At 39.9% G+C, this 26,180-nt stretch overlaps 2 protein-coding genes and 1 long non-coding RNA gene across 3 annotated transcripts; 1 reads left to right on the top strand and 2 right to left on the bottom strand.

Annotated features, from left to right (window-relative positions):
* Nucleotides 1-7,718: 7,718 nt before the first annotated feature.
* On the bottom strand, nucleotides 7,719-11,629 carry TOPORS (TOP1 binding arginine/serine rich protein, E3 ubiquitin ligase). The gene is made up of 2 exons (XM_039348621.1): nucleotides 11,379-11,629; nucleotides 7,719-10,442 (listed from the first exon to the last, which is right to left on the bottom strand). The coding sequence occupies exons 1-2, from the start codon at nucleotides 11,457-11,459 to the stop codon at nucleotides 7,899-7,901; spliced, it is 2,625 nt and encodes an 874-aa protein (XP_039204555.1). The 5' UTR covers nucleotides 11,460-11,629; the 3' UTR covers nucleotides 7,719-7,898.
* A 982-nt stretch (nucleotides 11,630-12,611) lies between these two features.
* SMIM27 (small integral membrane protein 27) lies at nucleotides 12,612-18,462 on the top strand. The gene is made up of 3 exons (XM_039348620.1): nucleotides 12,612-12,872; nucleotides 14,321-14,931; nucleotides 16,608-18,462. The coding sequence occupies exons 1-2, from the start codon at nucleotides 12,828-12,830 to the stop codon at nucleotides 14,429-14,431; spliced, it is 156 nt and encodes a 51-aa protein (XP_039204554.1). The 5' UTR covers nucleotides 12,612-12,827; the 3' UTR covers nucleotides 14,432-14,931; nucleotides 16,608-18,462.
* Nucleotides 18,463-18,757: 295 nt separating this feature from the next.
* On the bottom strand, nucleotides 18,758-26,149 carry LOC120310320. Its single transcript, XR_005557319.1, has 3 exons — nucleotides 26,058-26,149; nucleotides 23,220-23,848; nucleotides 18,758-22,314 (listed from the first exon to the last, which is right to left on the bottom strand). It is a non-coding gene; the product is annotated as an uncharacterized LOC120310320 (long non-coding RNA).
* Nucleotides 26,150-26,180: the final 31 nt, after the last annotated feature.

Here is a 26,180-nt window from a genome sequence, read left to right as displayed (position 1 = left end):
GCGCTGCTGCTTTCCCGCCCTGCTCTAAGAGCAATTTCTCGTCTGCACCCCAGGTTTTGGACCCCGGCTCTCCAGTCAGGATGCCAGGGATGATCAGCTGTCAGTGGGGAGGGGTGTTAACGGCCCGACCGTCTGAAAGCCGAAGATTGGCTGAGTGACTCCAATGCTCCACCACTGGAAGTTTTTAAGAAGAGACTGAACAGCCATTTGTCTGAAATGGCTCTTTTATGACTCATGGACTTCAACTCCCAGAATTCCTGAGCCAGCTCTCAGGAATTCTGGGAGTTGAAATCCATGAGTCATAAAAGAGCCGAGGTTGCCTACCCCTGGTATAGGGTTTCCTGCTTGAGCAGGGGTTGGACTAGATGACCTCTAAGATACCTCTCAACTTTTTTTTGTTATGATGATGATGATGCTCATTCCTTCCCTTCCAAAGACTGAAAAGGAAGGGAAGAAGGGGAGGGGGGAGGGCTACATACAGGGTGGCCCAGAATTACCATTCACCACAATTCTTATTATTTTCTCTTGCACATACATAATAAACATTGTATTTGTTTGTTTTTATTTAGACCGGCTTGACTGCCAAATTTTGATTGCCTATTTATCTTCATCTGCTGAGGGGTAGCCCTGTACATTTTCAGCTTTATCCCTCCCTAGGATTGCCAAATCCTGATCCCATGGGGGCAGATCAGAAAGTACCTCTGGTGGTTAGTGAGGAGCCAGATTATTTGAAGGACCATTTCGATCTGTATCAAATGTGCCCAAGAAGGCTGGCTCCTGCCATTAGAAATAAATGACTATCTAATGTAGCAAAACCTATGTAAGGAAAAACACATAGCTTATGTATCAGAAGACAAATATGTACCTAGAAAGAACAAAATATTTATATTGTAGCTAACCATATGTAAGGAAACTCCTATTTTAGCAGGATATGAAAGGAAGGATTGCACAGGAGAAAGATGTTCATGCTGATAAAGCATGAACCATTGTAGTAAGCCAGTGGTTCTCAACCTTTCTAATGCCGCAACCCCATAATACAGTTCCCCATGTTGTGGTGACCCTCAACCACTTATACATCACCGGGTGCCAGGGGCGTGGCCAAAGAAAAGGGGGGAAAAATGGCGGACAGCCTTGTTTGGCGACCCCCGTGAAATGGTCGTTCGACCCCAAATGGGGTTCCGACCCACAGGTTGAGAACCACTGTAGTAAGCTAACATTCCTTTCTATTAATTAGTTTAAATCTTTACACTAAAACCTATAAGAAAGGAAACAGGAGCAGTCCATCATGGCCACTCCCAATGTTATTTGACAACCTTTGGTTAAGTATATATTTTCTACCATCTCCATTGCTATATTGGATTAATGGGCATGAGCTGCAGGAAAAGGTATCTGATGTTTCTGATGGACCATAGGATTAGTGCAGTTAAGAACTTCATAGCCTAGATAAGCTATAGATGCTGCAAAAGTCATAAATACCATTGCATATTCCTTTTGTTTACTGAAAATTCTCTTCTTTGGCACTGAAAGTTTGGTTTGAGAAAAAGAAGCTCCACATACTTAAGTTATCCAAACTGAGTGCACTGGCATAAAAAAACTGTACGAAGATTTTTCAGATGGCAATATTCCCTCTTCTGTATTGTCATTTCCATGTCCGTCTCAATTCCTTCTCCAAAGAAACCAATTTTCTATGTCTGATAGATAGACAGACAGATGATAGCCATTGAACTGGCACACCTCTATCTTTTTTTCTGACATTAGAGGTCATGTAGAAAATGCAGGGGAGTTTCCAGTAGTAGTAGTAGTAGTAGTTGGAAGGGACCTTGGAGGTCATCTAGTCCAACCCCCTGCACAGTCTCTTCTTAAAAATTTCCACTGTTGGAGCATTCACCGCTTCTGGGGGCAGGTTGTTCCACTGGTTAATTGTTCTAACTGTCAGGAAGTTTCTCCTTAGTTCTAGGCTGCTTCTCTCCTTGCTTAGTTTCCACCCGTTGTTTCTTGTCTTGCCTTCAGGTGCTTTGGAAAATAACTTGACACCCTCTTCTTTGTGGCAGCCCCTGAGATATTGGAACACTGCTATCATATCCCCCCTCGTCCTTCTCTTCATTAAACTAGACATACCTAATTCCAGCAGCCGTTCCTTATATGTTTTAGCCTCCAGTCCCCTAATCATCTTTGTTGCTCTTCTCTGTACTCTTTCTAGAGTCTCAACATCTTTTTTACATTGTGGTGACCAAAACTGGATGCAGTATACCAAGTGTGGCCTTACCAAGGCATTGTAAAGTGGTATTAACACTTCACGTGATCTTGATTCTATCCCTCTGTTAATGCAGCCTAGCACTGTGTTGGCCTTTTTGGCAGCTGCAGCACACTGCTGCTCATATTTAGGTGATTGTCCACTAGGATTCCGAGATCCCTCTCACAGTTACTACTGTTGACCAAGGTACCCCCTATATTATATCTGTGCATTTGGTTTTTTTGCCTAAATGTAGAACCTTGCTTTTTTCACCATTGAATTTCATTTTGTTAGATAGCATCCAGTGTTCAAGTCTGTCCAGATCCTTCTGTATCTTAAGCCTGTCTTCTGGAGTGTTGGCTATTCCTGCCAGCTTGGTGTCATCTGCAAATTTGATGAGTTCCCCATCTATCCCCTCGTCCAAATCGTTGATAAAGATGTTGAAGAGCACTGGGCCCAGAACAGAGCCCTGGGGCACCCCACTACACACTTCCCTCCATATAGATGCGGTTCCATTGAGGACCACATGCTGAGTACGGCTGGTCAGCCAGCTATGGATCCATCTGGTGGTGCTGCTGTCTACCCCACATTTTTCTATCTTGTCAAGTAGTAGGTTGTGATCTAGTTTATCAAATGCCTTACTGAAGTCTAAGTAAATTATGTCCACAGCATTCCTCTGATCCACTAATTTTGTCACTTGATCAAAGAATGCAATAAGATTTGTCTGGCATGATCTATTTTTGACAAACCCATGTTGGCTTTTAGTAATGACTTTGTTTGCCTCTAGGTGTTTGCTAATTTGTTGTTTGATTATCTTTTCCAGGATCTTTCCAGGTATTGAGATCAGGCTAATAGGTCTGTAATTTCCTGGGTCCATTTTTTTTCCTTTTTTGTAGATGGGAACTCATCAGCTCTTTTCCAGTCCTCTGGTAGTTCCCCTGTACTCCAGGATCTTTGAAAAATATAGTTCAGTGGTTTTGAGATCACATCTGCCAGTTCCTTGAGAACCTTGGAGTGTAATCCATCTGGTCCTGGCAATTTGAACTCGTCTAGGCTGGACAGGTGCTCACTTACCATTTTCTTGCCTATCTTAACTTGTGTTTCTATTCTGTTTTTTATGGCACTATTTTTGATAGATTTGTCTGTTTTTTTCCCTTTGTGTAAAGACAGATGCAAAAAATGAGTTAAATAGTTCTGCTTTATCCCTGTTGCTTGTCACCTTCTTGCCACTTTCACCCACTAATGGACCAATCATTTCCTTTACTTTTTTCTTGTTTTTTACATGTTGAAATAAGCTTTTTTTGTTATTTTTGACTTTTGTTGCAAGCCTTAGTTCATTTTGAGCCTTGGCTTTCCTCACTTCATCTTTGGAGGCTCGGGCTATTTGCTGATATTCTAACTTAGTTATGCGCCCCTCTTTCCACTTTCTATACTTGTCCTTTTTATCTTTCAATTTGTCAGAGAGTTCTTTATGCAGCCATGCTGGTTTCTTTAGAGAGCTGTTATTTTTCCTCTTTGTTGGTATTGTGCTAGACTGGGCTTTTATTATCTCATTTTTCAAAATTTCCCAAGCTTCTTGAGTTGTTTTTCCCTTGAGGATTCTCATCCATGGAATCCTTCCCAAGCCTTCTCTAAGTTTATTGAAATTAGCTCTCTTGAAATCCAAGACTCTAGTTTGACTGTGTTCTATTGCTTGTGCTTCCATAATGTTGAATTCCAGTAATGCATGATTACTTCCTCCCAAGGTTCCTATGGCTTCAAAACCTTCTATCATTTCATTTCTGTTGGTGAGAATTAGATACAAAATGGCTAATTCCCTAGTTCCCTTCTCTACTTTTTGGGAGACAAAGTTGTCGCTAGGCTTGCCAGGAACCTGTTTGATCTTCCACTTGGTGCAGAGTTTGTCTCCCAGTTGAGGGTAGTTAAAGTCCCCCATTACTATTGTGATGTGCTTCCTACATACCTTAGTTAGCTGACTACCAAAAAGTTCATCTATTTCCACTGTTTGGTTGGGTGGCCAGTAGTATACACCTATGGCAATGTCACTTTTCCCCCCTTTTATATTGACCTAAATGCATTCAAGACAGTTTTTATTATTGTTGTGCTCTATTTCTGTGGAGATGTAGTTATTTCTTATATAGAGAGCAACTCCATCTCCTCTTTTATTTGGTCTGTTCCTTTTAAATAATTTAAATCCCTCTAGCTGTGTGTTCCATGTGTGGGTTTTATCCTACCATATTTCCGTATTGGCAACAATATCATATCTGCCCTCATTAACCTGAATTTCTAGTTCACCGTTTGCTGTTCATACTCTGTGCATTGGTATAGACATTTGAGTCCTTTGTGACTGGCCCTGTGTTTACTTTCTACATAACCTGTGTGGTGCCTGAGTTCTCCTATTGTCTTACCACCTATTTGGTTAGTGTACTTTGTGTGGCACTCGCTATTAGAGGCTTGATTTTGCTTGACGGCAAAGTTGGTATTCTTGTCCACACATACATCTATGTTACATGCACTGATAGCCCTATAATTTTTAGATTGCCGGGGACAGGGTTGTTCTGTATCAATTAACTCACTGTCCCCGCTGTTTAGTTTAAATTTTCCTCCAGAAAATCTGTGAATTTATAGCCAAGTAACTCAGTCCATTTCTTTGATGGATGCAAACGATCTCTTTTGTACATCTTTTCATTGGACCAGCTACAGATATCATGACTAATATATCCAAAGCCTTCCCCTTTACACCACTCCTTTAGCCACATATTGAATTGTGCTATGCGCTGGCCTTTTCCATTTTGCTCCTTATACACTGGTAAAACCTCTGAGAAAGTAAGCCTACAGCCTATTCTGCTAAGTTCCTTCCCCAAGCTCTGGAAATCGTTCTGCACAGAGAGTACATCTTTTGGGGCCAGGTCGTTAGTGCCAAGATGTACAATAGCCTCCACATCATAGTCCTTGCTGCCATTCTTGATTATTTTAGAAATACACTTCTTGTCCCTACTGGCAGTAGCACCTGGAGGACACCTGACCTCTATCAAAGCCTCTGTGTCCTTTCCTAAATTTACATCCCTTATAATTGAATCACCTACCAGAAGGTAGCTTCTCTTTTTGGATGCCTTTCTGTTCTTGCATGACTGATATGTAATACCTGATTCACACTTCTGTCAAAATCTAGTTCTTCATCTCGGACCACAATCCCCTGCTTATTTGAGTTATCTTCACAAATACCTTTACCTGTCTCCTTAACGTCCCTATTAAGGTCAGCAAGGGCACTGTAACTGTTGTGCAGGGACACAGCGAAAGCTTTGCGTTTATGGTTCACAGCTCTCACCCTGCCAGATCCCACGGTTGTCCACACTGCCCCTCTCCTGCAGGATCTTTGTGGTAGAAGGGGCTGATAGCACGGGGGCTTACTAGAGTAGAGGGGCTGAACTGGACACCTACTTTCCTAGACTTCCTCTTTTTAAAGACTGGAGCTTCCTGTTCTCAGAAGGGGAAATCTAAAATATTTTATTTTGTCCCAGGGATCACAACACATCCTTTAATAACCAATATGCATTCCTTCAAATTAGTATTTCTCACAGCATGGTAGCTCAGGTGGTTAGGATGCTGGGTTGAAGGTTAGCAAACCCGCATTCAAGTCTCAAGTATTGCGACATCATGGGGATGAGCTCCTGTCATTCGCTCTAGCTCAGCGGTTCTCAACCTATGGGTCGCAACCCCATTTGGGGTCGAACGACCATTTTACGGGGGTCGCCAAACAACGCGATCCGCCATTTTCCCCCCTCGGGGGCACCACCGCGCATGCGTGCAGTGCATGGGCACCGCACATGTGGTGCTGCTGCGCATGCGCGCCGCAAATGGGGCGCTGCACATGCGCATGGTGCTGCGCATGCACGGCACGTTCGTGTGACGGGGTCGCCGTCACACAAACGTTGAGAAACGCTGCTCTAGCTCCTTGAAAGGACCCTCGCAGGCATGCCACAGGCAACAGTGTTGTGACTAGCTAATTATTTTAATCTGGAAGTATCTTAAACAGTGCTTCTGACACAAATGGGACAGGAGTATTTCTCAACCTCAGCAGCTTTTAAGACTTCAATTCCCAGAATTCCCCAGCCAGGATTGGGGGAACGGATCTTAAAAGTCAGAGATTTAGAAACACTTTTAAAGTCCAGTGGAGTTGACCTTCAAGTAATACTTTCATTCATAGTAGTTACCTGGGCTGTGAAGGTATAATAAGGAATTGCTCGAAGGCAAAACCTATTTACATGGTGTTTATTTTTGTTCAGCAATGGGGCAAACCTAAAGATATCAATGAATTTAATGGATTTCTATTTTTTATGTGCAGTTCAATTTGTTTATCTACCCACTTGCAAATGACTTGAGGGTGAGCTTATCAAAAGTTAAAAATAATAGTAAGAACCAATTAAAACAAGAATAGAAACTGTTGTGTTGGAGAAAGGGGAATTGCAACAATTGAATAGTTGACTATTTAAAAAAAGATTCAAACTGAGTAGTTGATTTACAAAAAAAATTCATTCTTGAAGACTCTCTTAAAAGTAGGCAAGTTGGGACTATTTTAGACTGTTGGAGGATGTGAGGAGGAAAAGGAGAGAAATGATGGTGTATAAATTGAATGATCATTGCCTAATTACAGTACTTAATCTGAATAAGCAGAATTAATCAATTCTCAGGCTGAATCTGTATCTCCTTCTGTTTGAACTGCTTCCACCTATGCTCCATAATCAAAGACTAGTATCCATATTTATTAACACAATTAAACTCCTAATATTAAACAATACAGATGAAAACCTGAGTTTTAAAATTCCTTATCAAAGTTTGATTTGAAAGCTCTTCCTAGCCTAATTCAACAATTCCCCCAGATTCTAATTTTTAACAATGATTAAATCATCATTAAAGCTTTTGAAGATTGCCACCTAAGCTAAGGATGAAAAATAGCATCCATGGGCATGTTCCCTTCAAGAGGCCTTTAGCATAAAAAAAAACCAACCCAACAAATCCCAGTTTAATCTACTTGTTATAATTTAGTAGGTATAAGTCATATGAAGTTTTTAATTGAAGGACCTACATAGTAAAACACTAATCCAATAAAGGCCAACCATTCCCTTCTGATGACAATACTTCCATCTGGATAAATGATAATGTATCACTTCTTAACGCAAATAAGAAATATTGACCTATTGAAAATTATTTGTTCATACATTACTTTTAAAAGATCAGTTCTGGGTTTAGCTTTTAAATTAATCATAACAAAAACTGAACCAAATCTGATTAAGGCAAGTTTTTTTTTAAAAAAAATATTTTGGGAAGATTTTTGTCATGATACGGGATTGATCTACACCATCATTGTTTCATAAACAGATAGACAGAGAGTGAAGCCCATATCTTTCTAGCATTGAAGATGTTACCTAGTCAGGTAATAAAACAATTGAAAAACCAAACTCAGAAAGCACAAAGGACTCCAAGGTCACAGTTTATTTATTTAATAAAATTTATTTCATAAAACAAGTTACTCTTTTTGCCTTTAAGTTAAAAACAATAGTAAATAATTATTAAAAACATTAAAAGCTAAAAAAAAAATCTACATCTATGGCCTAACCTATCTAAGATGAAAAATCTTATTTAAAAAAAAAAAAAGTTTAAAAAATTACACATCCTGCTCTGGTGAATGTAGCTGGCAGTGTGAATTGCCATTTATCATTTGTGCCAGACGTAAAAACAAAGATGATCTCTTAGTTGGCAACTGGTTGAAAAATTCAGGGTCTGTAATGCCATTCTCTCTATCACTATCACTGTCAATTGTAATTACAACAGAAGATAGTGGAGAGGAATTGATAGGATTGGTAGACTTAATTCTTTTTGTTTTCTTTTCGTCGTATCTTGATGTACACACACCTTCATAAATGATTTCAACACTTGGGCTTCTTGACCGCTTCTTCTTATGTTGAGTCTCTGTTTGAGGTTGCCGGTCTGCGACACTAACCGCTTTTCCACAAATGGTCTGGTCCTTTGGTAAGGATTTCTTTAGAGAATTGCTTTCTCTTACAGAAGAGGTTTCCTCACTACCCCTCTGGGTGCTCTCCAAGTGACGTGTTTTATATTTCCTTTTCCCACCTGGCTTTTCAGAATGGCCTCTATCTGGATGCCTGGAAGTTCTGGATCTGCTGCTGGATCGACTTCTGGATCTGCTGCTGGATCGACTTCTGGATCTGCTGCTAAATCGGCTTCTTGACCGGTTTCTTGATCGAAGTCTTTCATAACCTCTGATAGCATTTGGACTGTATAAAGCATATTCACCTCTTTTTCTGTTTTTTGGGTAATCGTCTCTCAAATAATAATCAGTGTCTTTACTCCTGGAAATTCCACTATACTCTCTGCTTCGAGATTGTGACCTGCTTAAATCTCTAGATTCAGTGCTTTCACTACTTGGAGAAAGAGAACGGGATGTACTCTTTTCTCGGGTTGATCTCTTTTTATTCTTTTTGTGCTTATGTCTACTGCCATCTCTCTTCTTTTTTCGTTTTTCCCTGCTGCGATGCTTCCTCTTCCTTTTCGAACTGTGATGCTCTCTGTCAGAGTGCTGCATATGCGACTCAGATTTCCTTCTTTTCAATGCATTATATCCACAACAGGCTTCCTTTGGAGAAAAGCTTTGTAATGAAGACGCTTCTCTTAATTTATTTTCATCTTTTTCACTCCTCTTAGATTTCCTTTTTTCATCGGAGAGACAGTCATTAATCTTCAGATTGGCAGTACTGTCTCTGGACCCAGCAGAGGAGGGTGATGCAGATCTACTACCGTCACTATCGCTAAAACTGCGCAATTGCGTAGGTTGCACTTTATTCGTGTCTTCTTTTTCCCCATCATCAGCTGAGATGTCAGAATCCGAGGACAGCTGAACAAGCTCAGGCGTTCTTTCCGCTAAGGGCTTGACATAGTCAACAATAACACAGTTGTCCGAAGAATCACAGCTGTCGCCATTCACCTCTACATTTGCTTGTTCTGACACCTGCAACCCAGTTATATTTTCAGAAGGGTCTTCATCAGAGCTTTCAGAAGAGTCTAGAGCAGTAGCTGCAGAAGCACGAATCTGCTCTAAGTTTGAATAAGACGGGCCAGGCGTTTCGTCATCCCAGGGTGCCTGGCCCGTATCACTTCTGAAAGCATCAACTTCTACTGCCTGGGTCTCAGTCTCATCAGGAGAGATGGTAATAATGGAAGACTCAGAGTTGCTTCCGTCTTCACGTGATGGAGCCGGGCAGTCATAATTTGCATGCTCATCATATGCATCTATGTTGAAAGGGCATCGAGCAAAGTTGACAAATTCGTGTAAGAAGTGTTCTGTGCTTTGGAGTAAAAAAGGCTGTAACTCATTAGAAAATGCTTGGCTTTCTAAATCAAACTTGACCAAATTATTCATTATTATACGTTGTACGATATTAATTAGGGATCCGTGAATCCCAAAAAGAACGGTAAGTTCACGTTTTAACCATGGAACCAGCCTATGAAGGCAGGCAGGATTCCTGCGAAAAAATTCAGCCGATATGTCACGATAACGCCCTCCATCTTCAATACTTCTCACACGTGTGCCAGAACGATACAGACCTTTTCGAAAGCTAATCATCTCTTGCTCTTGAATGTGTCGCATAAATCTACCCTCCAAACTAGCTTGTCGCCTTGATTGAAGCCGTCTGATCATCTGATGCATTTCTGCATCTCTCTGCCTTGTTGTCTGAGTTGATAACCCTTCGAACAAGATCCCACAATTTGGGGAAGACATTGTCCTTCGAGAGGAGGAAGTCCTTTGGGGATTAACACGTGCAGGATGTTCTCCTGTTAAGGTGGTCGGGTAACGGAATCGCCTCCCATTAGGATTAGCAAAAGTTTCCATTTCTGAAGGCCTAACAGAATGCACTTTGTAGTCGTCTGCAGATCGCATGCTGTGCACAATGGAACGAAAGGGCTGTTTACAAAGTGGGCATTCTGCTTTGTTTTTGGACCACTCCAACACACACCGGAAGCAGAATCTGTGCCAACAACGATCCAAATAAGCCACATTTTCAAACAAGTCCAGGCAGATTGGGCACTTAGAATCTGGAGATATTTCCTCTGGCATTGTCTGATGCAGCCTGTTTTTGCCAGGTATGAGTGAATTGTCCTTTGGGAAAAAATTTGCCAGGGGTATCAAGCTCTGAAAATGGAAAAGAAATACAATAATCAGTGTAAACTTGGCATGTTTGTTTGTACTGAAAATTACAACATAAAGATCACCAATTTATCAGATTTAATCTGTCTCCTACAGGGAAATTACTTCTTTCCTCATTCAGATATATTCTCCATTCCTTACATCAGATGGCCCCACTCATGTTATTTAGAAAAACCACGAAGACCTTTTGTTCACCCTTCTTACTTATGTTTTACTGACTTCATTGAAATTTGTGTGACCCCTGTAAGCTGCCCAAAGTCTTTGAGCTTTGGCTAAGGTACAAGTTCAGTAAATGATCATTATCAAACAATTCTACAATTCTACCACTGCCCCAGGGAAAAGGCAACTACTATTTTTTCAACGGAGAAGCTACGGAAATGTTTACAAGTATTTTCAACAGCAGTGCGAAATCCGGGAAAGGATATGGCCATCTGCGTTTAAACTCTCGAAAAGCAGGTATAAAATTTCCCGAATCCTCGGAGTCAGAAGATGATTGACTTGCGTCTCTCCCTCCACTATGCGATATCTCAAAGAGCCGTTGGCTGGGCAAGCCTAGAAGCAACAGCGCCTCTGAGATTATTCAAACGGCCGCTTCTACGCCTGGACGAAGACCAACTGAAGATCCGGAGAGGCGGCGAAGCTATATGCCCATCCCGGCAGCCAATCAGCGACCGCGAAGGGACGCAAGAGTTCGATTTCCGATTACCTACGGAGGGGGGCGGGGAGGGGGGAGAGCCGAACGCTCCGTGGCTGAGACCGTTAAAACGAGCACCGGGGGCAAAAAGAGCCTCTTAGGCAGGAGCAGAGGCGAAGGAACCCCGCTCGGCTCTCTCCCCTCCTCGGGAAAACTAATGGGGAAAAGTGCCCGGAAGATCCGGAGTTTTGCCGGGCGCTCTCCTCCCAAAGAACCCACTTACTTACCGATTTAGACCGTTGGTACCAGCAGCAGTTGCGGCCACTGGCGCCGGCGGCTCGGCTACGTCGCTCTCGGGGGTCACACATGGACGGTGGCACAACCGAAGACAGCTGAGGAGAAGGCTGCTGCTTTGGTTTGCAGCTCTAGCCTTTCCAAACCGGATGCACAACCCCAATGGCAGGCAGGGGAGGAGTTAACTTCCGAGTTAGAAGGGAAATGGGGTAATTTAAAAAAAAAAAACACAGCACGGTTGGGCTTTATTATTTTTTTACCTTTTTCCAATGTCAGCCTAAAGCTTGATGGCGTCACGCTTTCTTTCTTTCTTTCCTTAACAATAAATAAAATTAAATCCATACTGTTGGGCTAAATCTTACACGGCTCCATGACTTCAACTCCCATAAACCTCAGCGATCACGACGGTATTCCCCAAAGCATCCCGGGAGTTATAGTTCAAAAGTTTGTTGCTATTGTAACGTGCAGAGCGGGTGCACCGGCAGGTCCACATTCTCCGCATTCAAAAGGGGGGGGGGGGAAAGCCACATCTCCAATCTTTTCTTACCCATCATGATTGTCAATTTGTCAGTCGATGCGGACAGCCCAAGGAGAAAGCAAGGCTCTTGTCTGCACTGTCTTAACACATATTTACTCACGAGTAAAAACTCGGTTCAACGTTGGAATTCAGTACAGACGTTACCGCTGTCCTATTTACGCTTCCTATTTATTATGAAATTTATATCCGATGCTCAGCAACTGGGCGGTTTACAAAATGTTAAAAATACATCTAAGCCAGAAAAGATCGTAAAAGAAAACAAAAAAGAAGGAAAGGTGGGAATGATAACCAACCAGATGGGAACTGAGAGAAGAGGTTCTTCTCTGTGATGAAATTTGGAAATTTCTGTTGCTTTCTGTTTTCCTAAGGGAGTTTTTGTCCGTACGGTAGATGCTTTGGGGGGGAGAGTTGTGGGAGCGGGGATGGGTAGAAGTCCCACTGAGAACGGCAAAGACTTATTTGGAAGAGGTTCACCCTAGATTTCTCTCAGGCTAGCAGATTTCCACCTTTGTAATGTAGTGGTAGCCACTACATACCTATTCTACACACACAAGTAAATTGCGGAGCATCCGGCTTGCTTAAAAACCTTGATGTTCCTGGCAAGGTGGGGGATTAAATCGGGAGGAAGGAATCAAAGCAACGAAGGGCGACATATTTTTGCTGGAGACCGACGGCGAACATTTGTCCCTGCAGTTGCGAGGAATCGAAGAGACCTCGCCTCCATCTAGTTTCAGGGGACACCTGGCAATCTCCCTGAAGGGTAGGGAAAGAGGAGGGGGAGGGCGGCTTCGGCTCCCTTTTGACTCTCCCGCCTTCCGTTTCCTGCCGCTCCGCGAACATCACTTCCCGAGGCTTCCTGAGCGAGGCGAGGGCTGGGCGCCAACAGGAGAAGCTGGGGGGTGGAATGGCGCCGCTAAGCCGCCGGTCTCTGGAATGGCTCTACTCGCTGGTAAGGCGCTGCTGCTTTCTTAGTCTCCCCCCCCCCCCACCACTCCATTATAGATATCTCCCTACAAAGAAATCCTGGGAGGCCGATTTGCGGGCTCAATCCCGCCTCCGCTGCTCAAAAGCAAGGAGAGGTGCGGGATCTCTCTTTCTCTCCCCCTCCCCCTTGCTCCCCCTCCCTCCAGAATGTAGACACTTTTAATAAAGGGATCCACCCATGCAAGAGATCCTGTGTGGGGTTATTTTGTTGCCTCAAATTTTACTAGCATTATCATTAGCATTTTAAAAGGCAATATTAGTATTATTAGCACGGCCCTCTAGGCCCTTTTTTAACCTTAAGAAAATATGTTTTTCCCTTCTTAGCCAAGGCCATTTCTCTGGTAAGTGAGAACTTGCTATTTCAGCAACTACACAGTAGTGTATTCTGAAAGGTCTTAAATATTAAGGTGACCAATCGTCCTCCTTTAGGGAGGACAGTCCTTTTGTACTCATTTCAATAATAATTAATAGGCATGTAAGCATTATTACAATATAAAATGTTACTGTTACAAATGTTTTTTATTATGCATTTATCATATAGTGTATTCTGTATTGTTGCAATGAATAAAATGTTTTATTTACGATATTTTTTTCTTCAATTTATTTGTGTCCTTCTCATTGTAAAAAAGTTGGTCACCTTACTTAAATACACTTGCAAGTTTTAAGAAACATATAAACTTAGCTGGGAAACACTTTTTTTTCTGCCTTTGACTCCTGGCAAGTTTTCGTAGCAATATTTTAAAGGTAGTTTGCCATTGCTTCCTTCGTATTTTAAAGGTAGTTTGCCATTCCTTCCTTCCTTCCTGCTAGAAAAGTGACACCCAGCTGGCTCTATGCCTAAGACAGGACTAGAACTCATAGTCTCCTGGTTTTAACCACTAGTTCAAACTGATTCCAGTTTTGGCTTACTAGGATTTAAATTACTCCATTATGTATTGTAAACTATGCTTTATAACTTAGCAAATTAAATGGATCCAGCCAACAGGTTTTTTTGACAAAAGTGGTTAATATAAAACTTATTTTTGACAATAATCACTGTAGTGTTGGGGTACAGGTATTGGACTAGGATGGGGAGAGTCAAATTCTGATTCATTCTCAGATATGGAATTTCACTATATATCTTAAGGCCAGCCATACTCTTAACCTAACTGGGATAAAATAGAGACCCTCATGGAAACTCTTGAACTCCTGTGGAAAAGGCAGAATGAACATTTAATAAATAGCAACACTACAGTATATAAGCACGGTCTTAGTAAGACACTAATCTCATATGACCCTCTTCAGCCCCTGGGTTCTTGGAGGTAAGCTGCAAATTTGATTTTGGTGGTGGGGATAAAACAAGTATAAAGAGAGGTTTGACATATCAAATGTACATTTATATTAAGAAGGCAATTTTGTTGTTTTCTTTCACAGATTCTTCTTGCTATTGTATTGCTTTCGTGGGGCTATGTCATTTATGCGACACGAATAGCAGCCAAATGGCAATTGGAGGAGTCATATCCCATACAAGCCCAGAATATTTGAAATATCTCCAGAGTGGAATACCACAAAAATACAGAGACATTCTAGAACTCCATCAATCATAGTCTGCAAAAACATGAATTCCAAACTAGAGTGGTTGAATCTTCAGAAATACAGATAAAGATAGCAGCTATGAACATCTGATACTCAGTACTATGAACATATAATTGAGAAAAATCAGGAAAACATCCTTGAATATCTTAATTCTTAAAAAAAGAGAAATGTATGGTTCAGGCTAGAGCGCAGTATTCCAGGCAGTCTGCAAGCCAAATTACAGAATGCAGCAGTCTTCTGATTGAATAAATAGCCGATAACCCACAGCTGATATGGAAGTAGGCCTAATGAAAGACATAAAGCTGATCAAGAAGCTGATTTAGCAGCAGATCAAGAAATCGATCTAGCAGCAAATCAGGAACTTCCAGGCATCCTAATAGAGGTCATTCTGCAAAGTCATGTGGGAAAAGGACATATCAAATGCAATCACTAGGAGAGCACTCAGAGAGGTAACAAAGAAACCTACAAGAGAAAGCAATGCTCTAAAGACTTTATTACCAAAGCACTAGGCCAGGGGTAGGCAACCTTGGCTCTTTTATGACTCATGGCTGGCTCATGAATTCTGAGAGTTGAAGTCCACGAGTCATAAAAGAGCCAAGGTTGCCCACCCCTGCATTAGGCCATTTGTGGAAAAACCACTAGCATTGCAGACAAGCAAGCTCAAGTGAAAACTCACGAAGAAGAAAAAACAGACAAGCCCAAGTGTTGAAATTATTTATGAAGGGAAACAACAAGGTGTGATAAAAATAAACAATGAAGCCTCATAAAAATGCTACCAATTCCTCTTCGTCATCTTCTGTTAGGAAAGGGCCTTAGTTTTTATAGAGTAGTGACCAAAATTGTGGAAACCTTTTGGGAAAAATGTATTTTTGAGGTTTGATGGCTAATAACACTACTTTTTTTTGGGAGTAGTACCATAAAATTATATATCAATAGAAAGACAATCAAGAATGTAATGCTACAAAGTTTGTTCAGTTATCTGTACTGTATTCTATGAAAAGTTATAGCCAAATAACCAGAAAAAGGAAGCACAACTTGCTTACGTTGATATCAGGTAGCTTTCCTTCACCTGATTGTAGCCAGTGAGCATGAGTGTTTAGAGCAGTGGTTCTCAACCTGTGGGTCGGGACCCCATTTGGGGTCAAACGACATTTCACGGGGGTCGCCAAACAACACAGTCCGCCATTTTTTTCCCCTTTTCCTTAGCTGTGCTATTTCCTTTTATTCTATTGGCTTTTGAAAGCCAATAGAATAGACTCTCTTGAATAGAGTCTAATTCTATTGGCTTTCAAAAGCCAATAGGAATTGTCCAGGCTGTCTCTGCCCTGCTGAGCCTGCCAAAAGTCCCATTCTGCAAACGGTGCTGCACCAGTTGAGTAGTCCTCGACTTACGATCGGTTGGGGGTCGCGGCATTAAAAAGGTTGAGAACCACTGGTTTGAGAGCCAATCAAGTGTCATCTTGTTTTGGCAATGAGCCAATCAGATCACAGTAGGATTCAATTATTGATGTCATGTATTGAAGCTGAGAGGAAGACATTTGTCAGTGTGTTATGTGATTGCTATCAGGTTGGTTGGGGTTTTTTTTCTCCTTTCATTAGTGAGCTTGTAAAACGTAATAAAATTAAAGTAATGGTGCAAAAAGTTGACTGGTTGCCCAGAAAGCGATGTAAAATAGAATTATTAAGTGAACAAGGCTACAGTTATAAAGAAATTAGAAGAAAAATGGGTGGAAACCTAACCAAAGGTGGCATTTCTACTGTAACCTTTTCCCAAAAAGTTTCCACAATTTTGGCCACTACTGTAGTTTGTTATGTTTAATAATAATTGTTACTTGTTTACTATTGTTTTTAACTTTGTCATAAGGCATAAACAATAACTTGTTTTGCCATAAAACAAGAAACAAAAGTGATAAAAATTGGCAAAAAAGAATTTCCAGATGGTTCCAGAATTTCCCAGATGGTCCCCCCCCCCACCGTCACATGGCCAATCAAGATCCAGGGATTTTGCAGCTGGCGTGGTTGTTTCTCATTGCTGTTTCGTGGAGGATCATTAGTGCTGGCTTGATGATTATAGTTGCTATAGTTGCTTTTGTAAGTATTTTAAAATATTCTTTTTCTATGACAGACAAACCAGAATTCATGAACACCAGCTGGCAGTCAACCAGCATGTCCAGAAGTCCCTGCTCTCAAGCCACATCAACAATGAACACCACCATTTCAACTGGGACAAAGCCAGAATCATTGGCCATGCTAAAAATCAGCATGCACGGGAATTTATGGAAGCCTGGTACTCTACAATACAAGATTATCAATAAACACATTGATTTAGAACCAGCATATGAACCTATAAGAAACAGAACCATTCAAGCAACCAATCAACGACGGGACCAACCACCCCCTCACCAGCTGAATTTCACACCACAGCCAGTCAATCACAAGACGTACTGACCACAATACCACAGAAGATCTATATAAACGAAAGAGAAATGGAACAAGACACTTCACCCAAGATCCCGCTGAAGATGTTACCTAGTTTGGTTATGAAATGTTGAGGAGCTAAACGGAAAGCTTGAGAACAACCCACTACCAACCCCCACACACAAACAAAAAACAGTGAGTTTTGGCTTAAATGTGTTGCAAAACAATACATTTCATTTTATAAGTGGTTTGAATTAAATTTGTTAATGGAACCAAGGTTCTAAAATTTTAACTGCCTGTTTGATTTGGTCCCAGCTCTGCAGCAAAATACAAAATTTTAAATTAACACCAATAAAACACTTAGTGTCAGCTATGTACAGATGTGGTTTTTTGCAGTGACCTGTCTTCCTTTGAAAACTGTGAAACAGAATCTTAGTGTGATGAGCTTCAAGGCTGCAAGCATCTTTGCCTGAAGGCAAGACCTTCACATATCTTCCATCTCTGTTTTACCAGCATCACTACCACACCTTCTAATTTGAACATACCAGTAATATAGTAAGCACCAATATAACTTGGGAAATGTGTTGTTCTTTCACTATTAAGAAACGGTGTTATTCACTCATGTGCTGTTATCCAATGATAGAGGTATTTTCCAGAAGCCTAGTAAAAATGAGTTCCTCCTATTTGAAAGTGGCTATATTCTGGTTTTACTTGGCTGCAGGGAATTTTGCTGAGAACACATTGAGGTCAAATCTACTGATTCCATAATACAAGGAATTGAAAAGATCCCTAAGATGGGAAAAGTCTATCTGATAAATTTCAAAGAACATCCAAATTATTACTTTCTTCATAATCATTATTCTGCTGTTTTTGTTTATAGCTTACTCCCCCGTGGGATTGTTTAAAGAAAATCTGCAAATTATCCAGTAAGTTGTTTTTGTTTATGTTCTTTGTAATATCTATTTGTGTAAAAAAAAACAAAAAAGTTAAGGTTGTAGATTAAGGAAAAACTAGGCTTAATTTTTTTTATTTCATTTAACTTTTGCCTTCAAATCATTTTTGACTAAAATGACTGCAGGTTTTTTGACAAGGTTGTTCCGAAGTGATTTGGCCTTTCTAAGGCTGAGAAGAGAGGTACTAGCCCAAAGCCACCCAGCTGCCATTGTGCCTAAGACAGGACTAAAACTTGCCCAGCACCTTTAACCACTTTCTCAATCAAGAATATCTACCAAATTAGAAAAGGAACCCAAAAATATTCTTTGAAAATAATGGGATGTTGCTTGTTTACTTAGAGATGACTTTAAAATATTCTCTATAGTAGCCATTTGTGAATTCTGAATACTGAACTCCATTAACAAATGCAAGTTTGAAGGATACATTTACTTTTATGACCTGTAAAATGTTTTATTTTTATGGCAATAAAAATTGGGGCTACTTCCATTTGACTTACACCAATTTGATATATACCTAGGATGTCTAAGTTAAGAAAAACATCTCTTGTATAAATTGTGCATAAATAGTACCAATCTTCCTCTGGAAAATAAAAACATGGAGGTAGTGTATGTTTTCTACATAGTTCTTTTTTTTTTTTTTTTCAATTTATCAGGGAGATGCGATGGAGGAAAAAGGAATTCCACCATCACAAGGACCTGCAGCAGAAATACCAATCTGTGGGGATTGAGAGACTCAAGGACCTGCAAAACAAAAAATATATAGTTTCCTATAAAAATGAATATATAATTTAAAATGGATAGTAAGAGACTTAATGATTTTTGGCTACTGTGGGGCTATGGGGGAGGCAGTGCTATGCTGGGATGGTCTCTTAAGTGCAGTCACTAATCATGTATAGACACTGAATCCAACAACAAAGTATTTTATTTTGGTTATTGATAGGCCTTAGAAAACATACAATTTAGAAACAACATTAAAAGATAAATAAAACAAAATGGAATAAAGAGTTACAGTGAACATAGCAGCCAAAGAAATTAAACTTTCTTCATTCAGGTAAATCATTTTGAACCCTGAGGCTATTCACACTAAAGCTTCATAAATATACCCAGAACTAATAAATAGGCAGGTTAGGGGTTACTGTTATTACTAAGCTTGGAGAAAATGTAATTTTAATTTAGATTTAGTAAGGTTGTTTAGCAAAATTTGATGACATTGAAAAAGTGCATCATCTAAGATGATTGGGATAAAAATCCATTAAGGTTTGAGTATTGTACCAGAGAGGTAGAGAGAAAAAGTTCGTCTACAAGAGAAAGTCTAAAGCTTCTGAAGAAATCTTTACCAAAGCACCAGGCCATTTGCAGAAAGGCAGCTAACATTGCAGACAAGCAAGCTCAAGCTGAAACTCAACAAGAAAAGAAGAAAAAACGGTCAAGAAGCCCAGGCATTGAAATTATTTACGAAGGGATAGTCGCTCGTATAACAAGGTGTGATAAAAAGAAAGAAATCTGTATCTAGATCTGCATCACCATCCTCCATTGGGTCCATAGATGGGAATGCCAGTAGTGGGGGTTATAGGGACATATCGGCTAATTTTTTCCATAGGAATCCTGGCTGCCTTCAGAGGCTGCCTCCCTGGTTTAAACGTGAGCTTACAGTCCTGTTTGGAATTCATGATTCTCCAATTCATATTGTGCAATATTATATATAATAATTTGATTACGTTTGATCTAGAAAGCCAGGCATGTGGTAATGAATTTACAACCTTTCTTATTCCAAAGTAAGGAAGGCTTTTTACATGAATTTATCAACTTTGCTAGATATCCTTTAACATAGATCTAGATGACAGGCATGCAAATTATGACTATCCGGCTCCATCTCGTGAGCAAGGAAGCAACTCTGAATCTTCGAATATCACAATCTCTCCCAATGAGACTGAAACCCCAAGTACCAGAACGTAATGCTTTCAGAAGTGATACAGGCCAGGCACCCTAGGAGGATGAAAACGCCTGGCCCATCTTATTCCAATTTAGAGCAGATTCGTGCTTCTGCATCTACTGCTTTAGATACTTCTGAAAATTCTGATGAAGAACGTTCTGCAAACATAATTGGGTTGCAGATGTCATTACCAGCAAACATAGAAGTGAATGATGACTGTCACAATTTTTTGACAATTGTGTTGTTGACTATGTAAAACCATTAGCTGAGAGAACTCCTGAACTTGTTCCGCTGTCCTTAGACTCTGAGATTTCAGCTGATGATAAAGACATGAATAAAGTGCAGCCTATGGCTGCACACATAGCTGTCCTCACCAGCAGGTCTTCCTCACCACATATAATGTGTCTATACCCTCTAAGTCAGGGGTGTCAAACTGCCGGCCCAAGGGCCGGATGCATCACACGGAAACTGCACTCACCTCAGCTCCGGCAAGGGGAAAAAAGTATGTGATGTGGCAAGTTTGACATCCCTGCTCTAAGTCTTCCATCTCGTAGCAAAAATGTGGGAAGGAAGACTTAGATGGTACGGGCATATTGTACATGGTAAAAAAGACTCGCGTAGGGAAGACCGCCATGCCTCTGGATCCTGATGGCCAGTAACCTTGTGGCAGACCCAAGAAAAGGTGGATGGATTGCATCAAGACGGACATGAAATACGTGGGCGTTGCCCCCGAAGGTGCCCTGGATCGAGTCAAATGGAGATGGTTTTGCCGATAAGTGGGAATATAGTGGGAATAGCACTGGGAAGAAGATTCAAGTGCAACCTATCCAATTGCATAGCTTTAGTGATAACTGATGCTAGTAGATCTGCATCACCATCCTCTGCCAGGTGCAGAGATGGTGCTGCCAATCATAAGAATAATGAATGTCTCTCCAGTGAGAAAATGAGAGGAGTGGAAAAAGACAATAAATTAAGAGAAACATTTTAAATTAATATATAGTCCTTGTTAAGTATTCCTAGAAAAGTTAGTTCTCTTTGTTAAAAGCTTTTGCTTTGTAGTTTAATATTTAGATGTCCTTATACATATTGTTTACTTTATGTAGGCTCAATGAAAAGGCCTTAAGTTTTTAATGTTTTTAATTAACAATAGTTGAGGCCACCAAAAGAGTAAGAACCAGAACGCTGTATCTCCCTCGACACCTGAAGCGGTGAAAGAAGTTAGGAAGAATGTTTTTAATAATTACTTGTTTACTATTGCTTTGAACTTTGCTGTAAGGCATAAAGAATAACAATTTTAGTAAATTAAATTGTCATAAAATTGAGCCCAATTCATTTTACGACATTTTTGACATGATCCTAATGGGCAGGCTCCAGTATGTTCATCTTTCAAGGATTACTTGTGTTTATGTTAAGTATTACTAAAGTCTTTCATCTTTCCTCTGAGTTACAATTTTTTGCTTTGTATTTTAACCAATAGGTAGGTGTCCTTGTGCATATTGTTTATCTTACATAGCTGGATGAAAAGGCCTTAGTTTGTATTGTTTTTAATGTTTTTAGTATTTGTTTTTGTTAACTGTTGTTTTTAACTTTGCTGTAAGGCCTAAGGAATAACTCGTTTTATGAAATAAATAAATTAAAATGTGACCTTTGAGTCCTTGGTGTTTTCTAAGTTTGTTTCATTATCAGACTAGGTAACGTCTTCCATAATAGAAAGGTGTGGGCTTTGCTCTGTTGATATAGCCTATTAATTAGTGACTGTAGATCAGGGGTAGGCAACCTTGGCTCTGGTGTAGATCAATCCCATATATAACCTTCCCCAAAGATTGTAAGAAAACTTACCCTAATCAGATTTGGTTTAGTTTTTGTTATATGCTTATTTCAGTTTAAAAGCTAAAGCCAGAAATGATTTGTTAAAAGTAATATATGCATAAATTATCAATAGGCTAATATATCTCATTGGGTGAAGATGTGATACATTACCATTTATCCAGATAAAAGAACTGACATCACAAGGGCATGGTTGGCCTTTATTAAATTAGTACTGTTCTATGTAGGTCCCACAACTAAAAACTTCATGTGACTATTCCTACTAAGTCATGAATTGCGATTCATTTTTTTTAATGCTAGAGGCATTAAAATTAAATTAAGGTCTCCGGCAGCCTTATGACTGAATACCTGGTTTTCTAAAATATCAGTAGAATGAAACCGGCCTCAGTTTCCTTATCAAATAATCACTGTCTGACGTATTCTGGGTCAGGTTACTTACAGTAAACTCTGATCATGCAATAATTTACCCTCTTGTGCTTGTTAGTGAATAGCATTACTTTGCTAGTGGTATCATTAATCTGCAATGATAGAATGTCACAGGAGCTAGCAAGAGCATATACCACTTCCTAAATCTACTGGTAGATCTACAGGTGGTTCTCATCAGGTGGTTCTCATTTGGCATCTGCCTTGTGCAGCAAGCGTTCAGTTATGATAGCAATGAAAAAGTGCAACCAATCTTCTCATTTACAACATTCGCAGGTCTGTAAAACAAAGGAAAGCCAAAGTAAGAATTTAAGCAGTCACCATTTCACTTAGCAAACCCCTCATTTAACAACTGAGTTGTCTGTCCCAATTGTGATTGCTAAATAAGGACAGGCGTTTTAGAATGTCCTGATATCTGCATGAAACAGTCAAAATTTGTAGAAGATAATCTAAAGCACCAAGTGGATTAATATAGAAATTGAACAATAATGGAGTCAGGATGCATCCTGGCCTAGCCCCTAAAATTTGGATTTTTTTAAAGCAGGTGCCCTTGGCTACTGCTATGAACGCCAAGAGATGTGTTCACATCATTTTGACATCAAGAGCAGTAGATATGTAGATCATAATTTATGTCCACATTAGATCAGGTTATATGTGAATCTAGGATCAACTTAATGTTGGTTATAAACCTAGATTAGTTTTGGAATTTTCCTGCCCAATAAAGGCTGACTGTAAAACAGAATGCCCTGGCCAAAAGTCAAATTGTTGCCCTGCCATACAGATATTTGATATACAACTGACTGATTATACAGATTAATTGATCTGTAGTTTGGGGACAACTTTTATTCAACTTCAGGGTATATTGTAGATATTATTGACACTTCTATTAAATCTGTTAGTATTCCTGATTTAGTAGCTGACTTTGGACTTTATAGAAACTGCAGATAAAATTAAACAAATGAGTAAATTCAAAATATTACAGATTGGCTACCAAGCACTCAGTTAAAATAACAATTCTTTAATTGATATAATAAAAGTAGTGAACCAAAGAAAATAGACTAAAGTTATACTTTAATTTATATAAATTACTATGAAGTAAAATTAAATATTCCTTTAAAAATGTCCCTAATTAGATAATCTTGGCCTTTGGCAATACATTGTAGACATATTTTATGAAACATACCAGTATGATGAGGATTTGTCTTCAGAATAGCATTAAACAGCTTGAACAATCTTTTAACTTCAAATTTTCACTGGATACTACGTACATTTTTGCTAAACCTTCCACAGATATCCAGGTATTTATTTCTGTACCATTGAAAGCAGTGTAGGAGTGTAACTTTTAACTTGAAAACCAGTTTCTTGCACAAAGTATCTAGTTATTTTTCCATAATAATGACTCTTTGGGCTTGCAGTTATCCTTGTAGCCGTAGTCTTCTGAATCACATTAAAATAAGCAGTAAAGTGGAGAAAATGTAAAATTCTCTTTAAAAAATGACATTCAAGGATATTTTTTCAATTATGTTAATAGTACTGTACCAGATGTTCACAGCTGTTTTGTTATCTTTATCTGTATTTCTGAAGCTTCAGTATTACTCCTGAGTCAACCACTCTTGTTTGGAATTCATGTTTTTGCAGATTATGATTTATGGAGTTCTAGAATGTCTCTGTATTTCTGTGGTATTCCACTCTGGAGATGTCTCAAGTATTCTGGCCTTGTATGGGATACGACTCCTCCAATTGCCATTTGGCTGCTATTCGTGTTGCGTAAATGACATAGCCCCATGAAAGCAATACAATAGCAAGAAGAATCTGTGAAAGAAAACAAAATAGCCTTCTTAATATAAATGTACATTTGATATGTCAAACCTCTCTTTATACTTGTTTTATCCCCACCACCAAAATTAAATTTGCAGCTTACCTCCAAGAACCCAGGGGCTGAAGAGGGTCATATGAGATTAGTGTCTTACTAAGACCGTGCTTATATACTGTAGTGTTGCTATTTATTAAATGTTCATTCTATCTTTTCCACAGGAGTTCAAAAGTTTCCATGAGGGTCTCTATTTTATCCCAGTTAGGTTAAGAGTATGGCTGGCCTTAAGATATATAGTGAAATTCCATATCTGAGAATAAATCAGAACTTAACTCTCCCCATCCTAGTCCAATACCTGCACCCCAACACCATAGTGATTATTGTCAAAAATAAGTTTTATATTAACCACTTTTGTCAAAAACAAAAATCAGTTGGCTGGATGCATTTAATTTACTAAGTTATAAAACATAGTTTACAATACATAATGATCTAATTTAGATCCCAGTAAGCCAAAATTGGAACCAGTTTGGTCTAGTGTTTAAGGCACCAGAGTAGAAACCAGGAGACTATGAGTTCTAGTCCTGCCTTAGGCATGGAGCCAGCTGGGTGATTTTAGACCATTCATTTTTCTCTCAGCCCCATGAAGGAAGCATTGGCAAACTACCTCTAAAATATTGCCAGAAAAAACAGCAAGAATTCCAGGCAGTTGTCAGGAATCCAAAGGCAGAAGCCAAACATTGAGGGCTAAAATATTAGGTAAACATGGTTTAACAAGAAACCAAAAAAGTTCGTGCTTATCTCAGATGTTTAGGTAAGATTAGAACAAAGCTCATAAGACTTCTCATCTAACTTAATTTAGTTTCTCCCAAAAATTCTGTTTTTCACAATTCACTTTTAAAGAATGGACAGGTTTTTTTAATTATTGCAACTGCTGGACAGCAGGGATTCAGAAAAAAATATGGATTAAGTTTCAAATCCTGCAGATATTTACCAATAAGCACAGACATAAAATGTGCCCACCCAAAAGAAACTGAGAGACCTTGAGTGCTAGAACTGCCTTAGGCAGGAAGCCAGTTAAGTAATGTTGGGCCAGTCATTCTCTCAGCTCTAAGGAAGGAGAAACCGGCAAGCTATTTTTTGTGGTTGCCAAGTAAAGCACAGCGACTTCTTCAGGCAGTCACCAGGCATGAAAAATGACTTGAAGAAACAACATTATAAAGGACTAAATTGAAACCCGTATTTGATTGAACTTAACTAAAGCCTAGTTTTTGATTAAAGTTACAAAGAAAGGCAAGAAGCCATGTCCTAAAGTGGGGCAATGATCTATTCCGTACAATCTCAGTTCCAGATTTGGCACATCTGTAAATTCTTGATACAGCTCCCCTATAGACAACCAGCTACTGAGATTAAAAGGGGGATGGGAAATGCCAGGATCATTATAACTGGAAACTTGGTCAAATGCCAAGGGTTGAGATGGTCCAGCCATAGAAGGTAATATTGTTTCTAGACAACTTAGAGACCTCCATGCAAAGTCTTGGCGTAGAACTGATAACAACCTGTTTCCTGAATTTGAGAGACACAAAGGTGCTTCTTTGTCCACCTGAAAATACAAATCACCAAGTAATTCAAGCAAAGTAAAAAGCATGTATTAATGGAAAGGGTGTGTTGCAAAGGTCTTTCATAGGGTATCAATGAAATCAATCATTTGTGTATGTAGTAAGTCAAGTGATCAAACAACAAAAGACAACGATTACATGCAAGACTTGAACAATAGAAAACCACTGTTTCTAAGTAACATCCCACAAGTGGCAAAGTTATGGGTTACATTTCTCTCTTCCAGCTAAGTTAATATGTTTCTTAAAATTGCAAGTGTATTCAAGGATTGCTATAAATGCTAATAAATAAAGTCTAACATTTGAGGCAACAAAATAACCCCACACGGGGTCTCTCGCATGGGTGGATCCCTTTATTAAAAGTGTCTCATATTCTGGAGGGAGGGGGGGGAGAGGGGGAGGGAGAGAGGGAGGGAAGGGGAGAGAGAGAGAAAGAGAGAGATCCCCACCGCTCCTTGCTTTTGAGCAGCAGAGACGGGATTGAGCCCGTAAATCGGCCTCCCAGGATTTCTTTGTAGGGAGATACCGTGTCCCGCTCCCCCAAGCAACAAAATAAATGGGGGCGGGAGAGACTAAGAAAGCAGCAACGCCTTACCAGCGAGTAGAGCCATTCCAGAGATCGGCGGTTTAACAGCGCCATTCTCCCCCCGCTTCTCGCGTCCTCGCCCCGCCCTCGCCTCGCTCAGGAAGCCTCAGGAAGTGATGTTCGCGGAATGGC

Source organism: Crotalus tigris, unplaced genomic scaffold (genome assembly GCF_016545835.1).
Source record: "Crotalus tigris isolate CLP2741 ecotype Arizona unplaced genomic scaffold, ASM1654583v1 scf7180000018164.764771, whole genome shotgun sequence".
Lineage (NCBI taxonomy): Eukaryota > Metazoa > Chordata > Lepidosauria > Squamata > Viperidae > Crotalus > Crotalus tigris.
This window is presented reverse-complemented; position numbering and strand designations above follow the sequence as displayed.

Coding starts and splice junctions, on each gene's coding strand:
- TOPORS (XM_039348621.1), bottom strand. CDS start 11,459: ATGTGTGACCCCCGAGAGCGACGTAGCCGAGCCGCCGGCGCCAGTGGC. Junction 10,443..11,378: donor GGTACCAACGGTCTAAATCG/GTAAGTAAGTGG, acceptor TTCCATTTTCAG/AGCTTGATACCCCTGGCAAA.
- SMIM27 (XM_039348620.1), top strand. CDS start 12,828: ATGGCGCCGCTAAGCCGCCGGTCTCTGGAATGGCTCTACTCGCTG. Junction 12,873..14,320: donor TGGAATGGCTCTACTCGCTG/GTAAGGCGCTGC, acceptor TTTCTTTCACAG/ATTCTTCTTGCTATTGTATT.